The sequence below is a fragment of the Electrona antarctica genome (genome assembly GCF_951216825.1).
Source record: "Electrona antarctica genome assembly, contig: scaffold_322, whole genome shotgun sequence".
Lineage (NCBI taxonomy): Eukaryota > Metazoa > Chordata > Actinopteri > Myctophiformes > Myctophidae > Electrona > Electrona antarctica.
This window is the reverse complement of record NW_027637422.1, coordinates 144,039-156,852: the sequence shown is the minus strand read 5'-3', so window position 1 is coordinate 156,852 and position 12,814 is coordinate 144,039. Positions and strand designations below refer to the sequence as shown.

General features: G+C 45.3%; 1 protein-coding gene across 1 annotated transcript in view; it reads right to left on the bottom strand.

The window, feature by feature from the left end:
• Positions 1-757: 757 nt before the first annotated feature.
• The window catches only part of LOC306918941 (PHD finger protein 14-like), a gene marked incomplete at its 3' end in the record, with an annotated part of 52,507 nt that continues 40,450 nt past the window's right edge, over positions 758-12,814 (bottom strand). Inside the window, exons 4-7 of the mRNA XM_079531777.1 lie at positions 5,881-5,984; positions 5,271-5,491; positions 1,995-2,107; positions 758-955 (exon numbers count right to left, since the gene is read on the bottom strand). Of these exons, the coding sequence (XP_079387903.1) occupies positions 758-955; positions 1,995-2,107; positions 5,271-5,491; positions 5,881-5,984 (636 nt within the window). The remainder of the gene's footprint in view (positions 956-1,994; positions 2,108-5,270; positions 5,492-5,880; positions 5,985-12,814) is intronic.

Here is a 12,814-nt window from a genome sequence, read left to right as displayed (position 1 = left end):
CCATGAGATGAGCTGAGTGGATTACAGCTCCCTCTAGGACCATGAGATGAGCTGAGTGGATTACAGCTCCCTCTAGGACCATGAGATGAGCTGAGTGGATTACAGCTCCCTCTAGGACCATGAGATGAGCTGAGTGGATTACAGCTCCCTCTAGGACCATGAGATGAGCTGAGTGGATTACAGCTCCCTCTAGGACCATGAGATGAGCTGAGTGGATTACAGCTCCCTCTAGGACCATGAGATGAGCTGAGTGGATTACAGCTCCCTCTAGGACCATGAGATGAGCTGAGTGGATTACAGCTCCCTCTAGGACCATGAGATGAGCTGAGTGGATTACAGCTCCCTCTAGGACCATGAGATGAGCTATAAGTGGATTACAGCACCCTCTAGGACCATGAGATGAGCTGAGTGGATTACAGCTCCCTCTAGGTGCACTGTTCAATTGGTCGACTAAATCTAGGACGAAAAATGGTCGTCTACAACTTTTCACTGACGAAAACTAAATGGAAACTAAATTAAAAAGCAGCGATGATGACTAAAACTAAGACTAAATATATTGACAAAAACAAACAAATAAAAACTAGACCTAAAAACTAGACCTTCCTAAAAATGTTAGGAAGGGACTAGTGGACAAGAGATCCAGTATAAGTAATTTTACACTTGGTTGCATGCTGGAAATTGCAGATCTACAAGCTCACAACGCGTTGTGAGCTTGTAGATCGGCTATACATTTAATGTCATTTCATTGGTCACTCACCTCGTGACCTTTGCCCTGCTGGGACATGCTGTCATTGGTCAGCTCGTCGTCAAAGGCCCCGCCCCCGGCGCTGATCTTGGGCTGTTTCTTCTTGGCGTGTTTCTTCTTCGTTGGTTTGACGTCGCTGCTGTCACTGCCGCTGTTGTTTATGTTGTTGCTGTTGCTGTTGTTGTTGTTCTCCACATCCTCGTCCTCCTCCTATAGGGACGAACACATATCCATAGAATTAACACTGATGATGCTAAGGACGGGTATATCTTCCTCCTCCTATAGGGACGAACACATATCCATATGATTAACACTGATGATGCTAAGGACGGGTATATCTTCCTCCTCCTATAGGGACGAACACATATCCATATGATTAACACTGATGATGCTAAGGACGGGTATATCTTCCTCCTCCTATAGGGACGAACACATATCCATATGATTAACACTTATGATGCTAAGGACGGGTATATCTTCCTCCTCCTATAGGGACGAACACATATCCATATGATTAACACTGATGATGCTAAGGACGGGTATATCTTCCTCCTCCTATAGGGACGAACACATATCCATATGATTAACACTGATGATGCTAAGGACGGGTATATCTTCCTCCTCCTATAGGGACGAACACATATCCATATGATTAACACTGATGATGCTAAGGACGGGTATATCTTCCTCCTCCTATAGGGACGAACACATATCCATATGATTAACACTGATGATGCTAAGGACGGGTATATCTTCCTCCTCCTATAGGGACGAACACATATCCATATGATTAACACTGATGATGCTAAGGACGGGTATATCTTCCTCCTCCTATAGGGACGAACACATATCCATATGATTAACACTTATGATGCTAAGGACGGGTATATCTTCCTCCTCCTATAGGGACGAACACATATCCATATGATTAACACTGATGATGCTAAGGACGGGTATATCTTCCTCCTCCTATAGGGACGAACACATATCCATATGATTAACACTGATGATGCTAAGGACGGGTATATCTTCCTCCTCCTATAGGGACGAACACATATCCATATGATTAACACTTATAATGCTAAGGACGGGTATATACCAATTACATATATTCTGAGGGTCCTTGACATGAAAATGTTTGAGAACCACTGATATAGAAACATGAGGTACTTTCAGAAAACTGTCAGGATTCAGAAGACATTTTGCAGAATGGTCCTCAGGTCTAAATGGGTTAATTTCCCGTCCATACCTCTTCCTCGTCCTCATCCTCCTTATCTTCGTCATCGTCATCTTCATCGTTATCATCGTCTTCATCGTCGCTGGCGCTCGCCCCGTCCTCCTCGTCCTCCTCGGCCCCGCCTCCTTTTAGGGGAGGAAACGTTTTAATTAATTAGAAGTCTTTCACCCATTTACACCTTACAGATACGATGCAGACATTCACCCATTTACACCTTACAGCTACGATGCAGACATTCACTCATTTACACCTTACAGCTATGATGCAGACATTCACCCATTTACACCTTACAGCTACGATGCAGACATTCACCCATTTACACCTTACAGCTACGATGAAGACATTCACCCATTTACACCTTACAGCTATGATGCAGACATTCATCCATTTACACCTTACAGCTACGATGCAGACATTCACCCATTTACACCTTACAGCTACGATGCAGACATTCACCCATTTACACCTTACAGCTACGATGGAGACATTCACCCATTTACACCTTACAGCTACGATGAAGACATTCACCCATTTACACCTCACAGCTACGATGCAGACATTCACCCATTTACACCTTACAGCTATGATGAAGACATTCACCCATTTACACCTTACAGCTACGATGCAGACATTCACCCATTTACACCTTACAGCTACGATGAAGACATTCACCCATTTACACCTTACAGCTATGATGCAGACATTCACCCATTTACACCTTACAGCTACGATGCAGACATTCACCCATTTACACCTTACAGCTACGATGCAGACATTCACCCATTTACACCTTACAGCTACGATGCAGACATTCACCCATTTACACCTTACAGCTATGATGCAGACATTCACCCATTTACACCTTACAGCTATGATGCAGACATTCACCCATTTACACCTTACAGCTATGATGCAGACATTCACCCATTTACACCTTACAGCTATGATGCAGACATTCACCCATTTACACCTTACAGCTATGATGAAGACATTCACCCATTTACACCTTACAGCTATGATGAAGACATTCACCCATTTACACCTTACAGCTACGATGCAGACATTCACCCATTTACACCTTACAGCTATGATGCAGACATTCACCCATTTACACCTCACAGCGCTACATTCACTACGACGGCTATCTTCACAATGTTGATCTGTGGAACCAAGTCAAACTAAACGTGATGCGTACAGTCTAGACCAGTGGTGCTCAAACGGTAGATCACATGACATGACCCTAAAGAATATTTAATTTAAATATAAAAAAATAAAATGTGGCATCTGAATTTAGGTGACTTGATTGTTTGACATCAAAAGCTCAAACCCACAATGCAATATTTTGTTTTCAAGAGCACCCGTTTTGTGTCCCACATGGAGATCTCTGTATCTGTCTGTCTGTGTCCCACATGGAGATCTCTGTATCTGTCTGTGTCCCACGTGGAGATCTCTGTATCTGTCTGTGTCCCACATGGAGATCTCTGTATCTGTCTGTCTGTGTCCCACATGGAGATCTCTGTATCTGTCTGTGTCCCACATGGAGATCTCTGTATCTGTCTGTCTGTGTCCCACATGGAGATCTCTGTATCTGTCTGTGTCCCACATGGAGATCTCTGTATCTGTCTGTCTGTGTCCCACATGGAGATCTCTGTATCTGTCTGTCTGTGTCCCACATGGAGATCTCTGTATCTGTCTGTCTGTGTCCCACATGGAGATCTCTGTATCTGTCTGTCTGTGTCCCACATGGAGATCTCTGTATCTGTCTGTCTGTGTCCCACATGGAGATCTCTGTATCTGTCTGTGTCCCACATGGAGATCTCTGTATCTGTCTGTGTCCCACATGGAGATCTCTGTATCTGTCTGTGTCCCACATGGAGATCTCTGTATCTGTCTGTCTCCCACATGGAGATCTCTGTATCTGTCTGTCTGTCTGTGTCCCACATGGAGATCTCTGTATCTGTCTGTCTGTGTCCCACATGGAGATCTCTGTATCTGTCTGTCTGTGTCCCACATGGAGATCTCTGTATCTGTCTGTCTGTGTCCCACATGGAGATCTCTGTATCTGTCTGTGTCCCACATGGAGATCTCTGTATCTGTCTGTGTCCCACATGGAGATCTCTGTATCTGTCTGTCTGTGTCCCACATGGAGATCTCTGTATCTGTCTGTGTGTGAAGAGGGCTGACTGTGACTGTGGTTAAGTAGGCCAATTAATTGTCAGGTGTGGGGTTGCCATGGCAATCAATAGACTGACGGCCAAGCTACACCAGGCTTTTCTCGCGCGTTTACCCTAAACGCGCGGCCCGCGCATGCGTTTTTTTTAAATAGCACTGGACCTAAATTAAACGCACGCACAGGGGTAAACGTGCACGTTTTGTGCGCGAAAAGCCTGGTGTAGCGTGGCAGTTAGGCAGAGGCTGGAAATTGCACAGGTGAGGGGACTTAGGCTGATTAGGCCCACTGGCAGAGCCTGACCAGAGCCTTTTGTGGTGGTTCTGGAGAACCGTGGGTCCTTCTGACTCGATACGGGGCACTGCAGTCCCTGTGGGGGGGGGGGGGGGGGGGGGGGGGGGGTCATTATATTTATATTAATATTAGTATCATTACCTCTCCCAGTAGTAGACTGTCTCTTCTTCTTGCCTCCAGGCCTCCAGTCGTTATATTTATATTAATAGTAGTAGTAGTAGTAGTAGCAGTAGCAGTAGTATTATAGTAGTATTATAGTAGTATTATAGTAGTATTGTAGTAGTAGTAGTAGTAGTAGTAGTAGTAGTATTATAGTAGTATTATAGTAGTAGTAGTAGTAGTAGTAGTAGTAGTAGTAGTATTATACTATTATAGTAGTATTATAGTAGTATTATAGTAGTATTATAGTAGTAGTAGTAGTATTATAGTAGTATTATAGTAGTATTACCTCTCCCAGTAGTAGACTGTCTCTTCTTCTTGCCTCCAGGCCTCCAGTCGTTATATTTATATTAATAGTAGTAGCAGTAGCAGTAGTAGTAGTAGTATTATAGTAGTATTATAGTAGTATTATAGCAGTAGTAGTAGTAGTATTATAGTAGTATTATAGTAGTATTATAGCAGTAGTAGTAGTAGTATTATAGTAGTATTATAGTAGTATTATAGTAGTATTATAGTAGTATTATAGTATCATTACCTCTCCCAGTAGTAGACTGTCTCTTCTTCTTGCCTCCAGGCCTCCAGTCGTTATATTTATATTAATAGTAGTAGTAGTATTATAGTAGTAGTATTATAGTAGTATTATAGTAGTATTATAGTAGTATTACCTCTCCCAGCAGTAGACTGTCTCTTCTTCTTGCCTCCAGGCCTCCAGTCGTTGTCGTCTTCACTGTCGTAGTCGTCCATCTCGTTGAGCTCCTCCATGGAGGTGAAGTCCAACATGGGGCGGTTCCGACGGAAGTTCCACTTCTTGGGCTCCGTCTGCCCCTCCCCCCCCCCGCCGCCTCCCTCCTCCTCCTCCGCAGGGGTGGCCCCTCCTCCTCCGGACCTGGGGGGGGGGGGGGGGGGGGGGGGTGGAGCATTAACAACATATGAGTGTTCAGACCATGAATTAACTACATATATGAGTGTGTTGGTGTTCAGACCTACATTAAAAAGATTGTGACATAAAAAAAAAACATGTTTGTATTTTTAGGTTTTCTAAGCTCAATTGCACCCTAAAAAATGAACTTTTAACACAATCCGTGCCGGGATTCCTTCAAAATAGGAGTTCTGGGGTGCCGGAAAGACATGTCCGCTTTTACTCTGAAACCCACGACCCGGAAACAATCCGTAAAAAAAGTTTGCTTTACATTTGCTAGCTTACAGGTTTTTTGGGGGTGTGAAAAACGAAAAAATAATAATAATTGAACATTGTGTGTTGGTGTCCAGGCCTACCCAGAGCCGCTGTTGTTCCCTCCGGTGTCCAGCGCCACAGCGCCCCCTGCAGCCTCCGTGGTGTCGGCGGGGTTGGCGGCCTTCTTGCTCCGCCGTCGCCCCCCCTTGGAGAGGGTTATTATTATTACACCATAATCGTCTAATCGTCTAATTATATGTTTATCGGCCCCCCCTCTCTCCCTGTGTTCAATAAGGGCCTTTATCGGCCCCCCTCTCTCCCTGTGTTCAATAAGGGCCTTTATCGGCCCCCCCTCTCTCCCTGTGTTCAATAAGGGCCTTTATCGGCCCCCCCTCTCTCCCTGTGTTCAATAAGGGCCTTTATCGGACCCCCCTCTCTCCCTGTGTTCAATAAGGGCCTTTATCGGCCCCCCCTCTCTCCCTGTGTTCAATAAGGGCCTTTATCGGCCCCCCCTCTCTCCCTGTGTTCAATAAGGGCCTTTATCGGCCCCCCCTCTCTCCCTGTGTTCAATAAGGGCCTTTATCGGCCCCCCCTCTCTCCCTGTGTTCAATAACGGCCTTTATCGGCCCCCCCCTCTCTCCCTGTGTTTTAGGATCCAAGATGGCCGCAGCACCAGGAGGGGGTGGGGCAGAGGTGAGCGGGCGGGGTCGACATGCCCTTACTGGGCTGCATTCAAGACACCTGACTTGTGTCTGACACCTGACTTGTGTCTGAACACAGATTTGATGGATGTGTTCTGCCCCCCTCCCCCCCATCAAACAAAATGTTTGGTCAAACCATATGGGCTTCCATTGGAAATGCATTGGAGTGGCCATTAAACACAGACACAAGACAAGTGTCTTGAATTTGTGAACGCAGCCCAGTAAGGCCCCACCCCCTCCTGGTGCTGCAGCCATCTTGGATCCTAAAACACAGGGAGAGAGGGGGGGCCAAGAAAGGCCCTTATTCACCTTTAGCTAAGCCCCGCCCTCTCCCACTTGGACACTCCCACTTGGACACTTTCCAGCCGGGCTCATTCATTCCAATGTAAATATCATGGATTTTAACACATTAACCCATTCTGGACGGGATGTATATTGGATATGAATATGAATATGAATTTGAATATATATTCAAAGACTTTTTATTTATTTCGACGTCAGGCCTAAATGAGTTAACACATTAAATACTGGTTCATTTTTTTAAAACCAGACCCTTCAAGATCTCGTCCAAATCCGTCAACAAGGCCTGCCGTAGCACTGGAAAAATATGCGCGTGGCATTTATTTTTTAAAACAGTGTTTTATCATATAGGAAAACTATTGGTGGAGAGGTTTGTCTAACCCATGTTATGCTTAGCTGTGATTGGACCATAGCAGTTAGGGGGAGGGGCTTAGCTATAGGTCAATTTGTTTTGTGGTAACCGCCATACGTAAACGTTCATACAAACAGCCGATCTACAAGCTGGTAGATCTGCGCAAAAATATTCTAATGTTTTTTTTTTTTAAACTCTAGTATAGATGATAGTTTTAATTCAATGTGTTACCAGTGATTTTACAATATAAATATACAATGTCATACACTATAAATGGGGATCCCATTTATATTGTATGCTTTAGCTATTGAAAAATAGCAGATCTACAAGCTCGTAGCCTGTAGATCTGCTATTTTTTGAAAAATCATAGAAATGCCATTAACCCATTCTGGACGGGAACCCCTTTTGGTGTTTCAACTAAGCATTATGTTGTACTTTAACTGTTGAAAAATATTTTTGAAAATTTGTAAAAATGTGGCACAAATCTTTGAATATATATTCTTTCAGAGCGAACGTTTTTTTTTGGGGGGGGGGTCCTTGAAATTAAAATGGTTGAACATCACTGCTAGAGACGTACAGATCTTCTCTTATGTATTTTTCAAACGGGGTCTAATGGGGCAGGAGGTCTAAGGTCTCTAAGGGGCGAAGATTAGCATTTTGGGGGGTGAAAAACTTTGGGAAATCAGTGGTTCCCAAACTCTTTGTGTCAAGGACCCCCAAATCAACATGTATTAGGCCAAGGACCCCCAAATCAACATGCATTAGGCCAAGGACCCCCAAATCAACATGTATTAGGCCAAGGACCCCCAAATCAACATTCATTAGGCCAAGGACCCCCAAATCAACATTCATTAGGCCAAGGACCCCCAAATCAACATTCATTAGGCCAAGGACCCCCAAATCAACATTCATTAGGCCAAGGACCCCCAAATCAACATGTATTAGGCCAAGGACCCCCAAATCAACATTCATTAGGCCAAGGACCCCCAAATCAACATTCATTAGGCCAAGGACCCCCAAATCAACATGTATTAGGCCAAGGACCCCCAAATCAACATTCATTAGGCCAAGGACCCCCAAATCAACATTCATTAGGCCAAGGACCCCCAAATCAACATGTATTAGGCCAAGGACCCCCAAATCAACATGTATTAGGCCAAGGACCCCCAAATCAACATTAATTAGGCCAAGGACCCCCAAATCAACATGTATTAGGCCAAGGACCCCCAAATCAACATGTATTAGGCCAAGGACCCCCAAATCAACATGTATTAGGCCAAGGACCCCCAAATCAACATTCATTAGGCCAAGGACCCCCAAATCAACATGTATTAGGCCAAGGACCCCCAAATCAACATTAATTAGGCCAAGGACCCCCAAATCAACATGTATTAGGCCAAGGACCCCCAAATCAACATTAATTAGGCCAAGGACCCCCAAATCAACATGTATTAGGCCAAGGACCCCCAAATCAACATTCATTAGGCCAAGGACCCCCAAATCAACATGCATTAGGCCAAGGACCCCCAAATCAACATTCATTAGGCCAAGGACCCCCAAATCAACATGTATTAGGCCAAGGACCCCCAAATCAACATTCATTAGGCCAAGGACCCCCAAATCAACATGTATTAGGCCAAGGACCCCCAAATCAACATTCATTAGGCCAAGGACCCCCAAATCAACATTCATTAGGCCAAGGACCCCCAAATCAACATGTATTAGGCCAAGGACCCCCAAATCAACATGTATTAGGCCAAGGACCCCCAAATCAACATTCATTAGGCCAAGGACCCCCAAATCAACATGTATTAGGCCAAGGACCCCCAAATCAACATTCATTAGGCCAAGGACCCCCAAATCAACATGCATTAGGCCAAGGACCCCCAAATCAACATGTATTAGGCCAAGGACCCCCAAATCAACATTCATTAGGCCAAGGACCCCCAAATCAACATGCATTAGGCCAAGGACCCCCAAATCAACATTCATTAGGCCAAGGACCCCCAAATCAACATGTATTAGGCCAAGGACCCCCAAATCAACATTCATTAGGCCAAGGACACCCAAATCAACATGTATTAGGCCAAGGACCCCCAAATCAACATTCATTAGGCCAAGGACCCCCAAATCAACATTCATTAGGCCAAGGACCCCCAAATCAACATGTATTAGGCCAAGGACCCCCAAATCAACATGTATTAGGCCAAGGACCCCCAAATCAACATGTATTAGGCCAAGGACCCCCAAATCAACATGCATTAGGCCAAGGACCCCCAAATCAACATTCATTAGGCCAAGGACCCCCAAATCAACATTCATTAGGCCAAGGACCCCCAAATCAACATGCATTAGGCCAAGGACCCCCAAATCAACATGCATTAGGCCAAGGACCCCCAAATCAACATGCATTAGGCCAAGGACCCCCAAATCAACATTCATTAGGCCAAGGACCCCCAAATCAACATGTATTAGGCCAAGGACCCCCAAAACAACATTAATTAGGCCAAGGACCCCCAAATCAACATGTATTAGGCCAAGGACCCCCAAATCAACATGCATTAGGCCAAGGACCCCCAAATCAACATTCATTAGGCCAAGGACCCCCAAATCAACATGCATTAGGCCAAGGACCCCCAAATCAACATTCATTAGGCCAAGGACCCCCAAATCAACATTCATTAGGCCAAGGACCCCCAAATCAACATTCATTAGGCCAAGGACCCCCAAATCAACATGCATTAGGCCAAGGACCCCCAAATCAACATTCATTAGGCCAAGGACCCCCAAATCAACATTCATTAGGCCAAGGACCCCCAAATCAACATTCATTAGGCCAAGGACCCCCAAATCAACATTCATTAGGCCAAGGACCCCCAAATCAACATTCATTAGGCCAAGGACCCCCAAATCAACATTCATTAGGCCAAGGACCCCCAAATCAACATTCATTAGGCCAAGGACCCCCAAATCAACATTCATTAGGCCAAGGACCCCCAAATCAACATTCATTAGGCCAAGGACCCCCAAATCAACATTCATTAGGCCAAGGACCCCCAAATCAACATTCATTAGGCCAAGGACCCCCAAATCAACATTCATTAGGCCAAGGACCCCCAAATCAACATTCATTAGGCCAAGGACCCCCAAATCAACATTCATTAGGCCAAGGACCCCCAAATCAACATTCATTAGGCCAAGGACCCCCAAATCAACATTCATTAGGCCAAGGACCCCCAAATCAACATTCATTAGGCCAAGGACCCCCAAATCAACATTCATTAGGCCAAGGACCCCCAAATCAACATTCATTAGGCCAAGGACCCCCAAATCAACATTCATTAGGCCAAGGACCCCCAAATCAACATGTATTAGGCCAAGGACCCCCAAATCAACATGTATTAGGCCAAGGACCCCCAAATCAACATTCATTAGGCCAAGGACCCCCAAATCAACATTCATTAGGCCAAGGACCCCCAAATCAACATGTATTAGGCCAAGGACCCCCAAATCAACATGTATTAGGCCAAGGACCCCCAAATCAACATTAATTAGGCCAAGGACCCCCAAATCAACATGTATTAGGCCAAGGACCCCCAAATCAACATTCATTAGGCCAAGGACCCCCAAATCAACATGCATTAGGCCAAGGACCCCCAAATCAACATTCATTAGGCCAAGGACCCCCAAATCAACATGTATTAGGCCAAGGACCCCCAAATCAACATTCATTAGGCCAAGGACCCCCAAATCAACATGTATTAGGCCAAGGACCCCCAAATCAACATTCATTAGGCCAAGGACCCCCAAATCAACATTCATTAGGCCAAGGACCCCCAAATCAACATGTATTAGGCCAAGGACCCCCAAATCAACATGTATTAGGCCAAGGACCCCCAAATCAACATTCATTAGGCCAAGGACCCCCAAATCAACATGTATTAGGCCAAGGACCCCCAAATCAACATTCATTAGGCCAAGGACCCCCAAATCAACATGCATTAGGCCAAGGACCCCCAAATCAACATGTATTAGGCCAAGGACCCCCAAATCAACATTCATTAGGCCAAGGACCCCCAAATCAACATGCATTAGGCCAAGGACCCCCAAATCAACATTCATTAGGCCAAGGACCCCCAAATCAACATGTATTAGGCCAAGGACCCCCAAATCAACATTCATTAGGCCAAGGACCCCCAAATCAACATGTATTAGGCCAAGGACCCCCAAATCAACATTCATTAGGCCAAGGACCCCCAAATCAACATTCATTAGGCCAAGGACCCCCAAATCAACATGTATTAGGCCAAGGACCCCCAAATCAACATGTATTAGGCCAAGGACCCCCAAATCAACATGTATTAGGCCAAGGACCCCCAAATCAACATGCATTAGGCCAAGGACCCCCAAATCAACATTCATTAGGCCAAGGACCCCCAAATCAACATTCATTAGGCCAAGGACCCCCAAATCAACATGCATTAGGCCAAGGACCCCCAAATCAACATGCATTAGGCCAAGGACCCCCAAATCAACATGCATTAGGCCAAGGACCCCCAAATCAACATTCATTAGGCCAAGGACCCCCAAATCAACATGTATTAGGCCAAGGACCCCCAAAACAACATTAATTAGGCCAAGGACCCCCAAATCAACATGTATTAGGCCAAGGACCCCCAAATCAACATGCATTAGGCCAAGGACCCCCAAATCAACATTCATTAGGCCAAGGACCCCCAAATCAACATGCATTAGGCCAAGGACCCCCAAATCAACATTCATTAGGCCAAGGACCCCCAAATCAACATTCATTAGGCCAAGGACCCCCAAATCAACATTCATTAGGCCAAGGACCCCCAAATCAACATGCATTAGGCCAAGGACCCCCAAATCAACATTCATTAGGCCAAGGACCCCCAAATCAACATTCATTAGGCCAAGGACCCCCAAATCAACATTCATTAGGCCAAGGACCCCCAAATCAACATTCATTAGGCCAAGGACCCCCAAATCAACATTCATTAGGCCAAGGACCCCCAAATCAACATTCATTAGGCCAAGGACCCCCAAATCAACATTCATTAGGCCAAGGACCCCCAAATCAACATTCATTAGGCCAAGGACCCCCAAATCAACATTCATTAGGCCAAGGACCCCCAAATCAACATTCATTAGGCCAAGGACCCCCAAATCAACATTCATTAGGCCAAGGACCCCCAAATCAACATTCATTAGGCCAAGGACCCCCAAATCAACATTCATTAGGCCAAGGACCCCCAAATCAACATTCATTAGGCCAAGGACCCCCAAATCAACATGCATTAGGCCAAGGACCCCCAAATCAACATTCATTAGGCCAAGGACCCCCAAATCAACATTCATTAGGCCAAGGACCCCCAAATCAACATTCATTAGGCCAAGGACCCCCAAATCAACATTCATTAGGCCAAGGACCCCCAAATCAACATTCATTAGGCCAAGGACCCCCAAATCAACATGTATTAGGCCAAGGACCCCCAAATCAACATGTATTAGGCCAAGGACCCCCAAATCAACATTCATTAGGCCAAGGACCCCCAAATCAACATTCATTAGGCCAAGGACCCCCAAATCAACATTCATTAGGCCAAGGACCCCCAAATCAACATTCATTAGGCCAAGGACCCCCAAATCAACATTCAT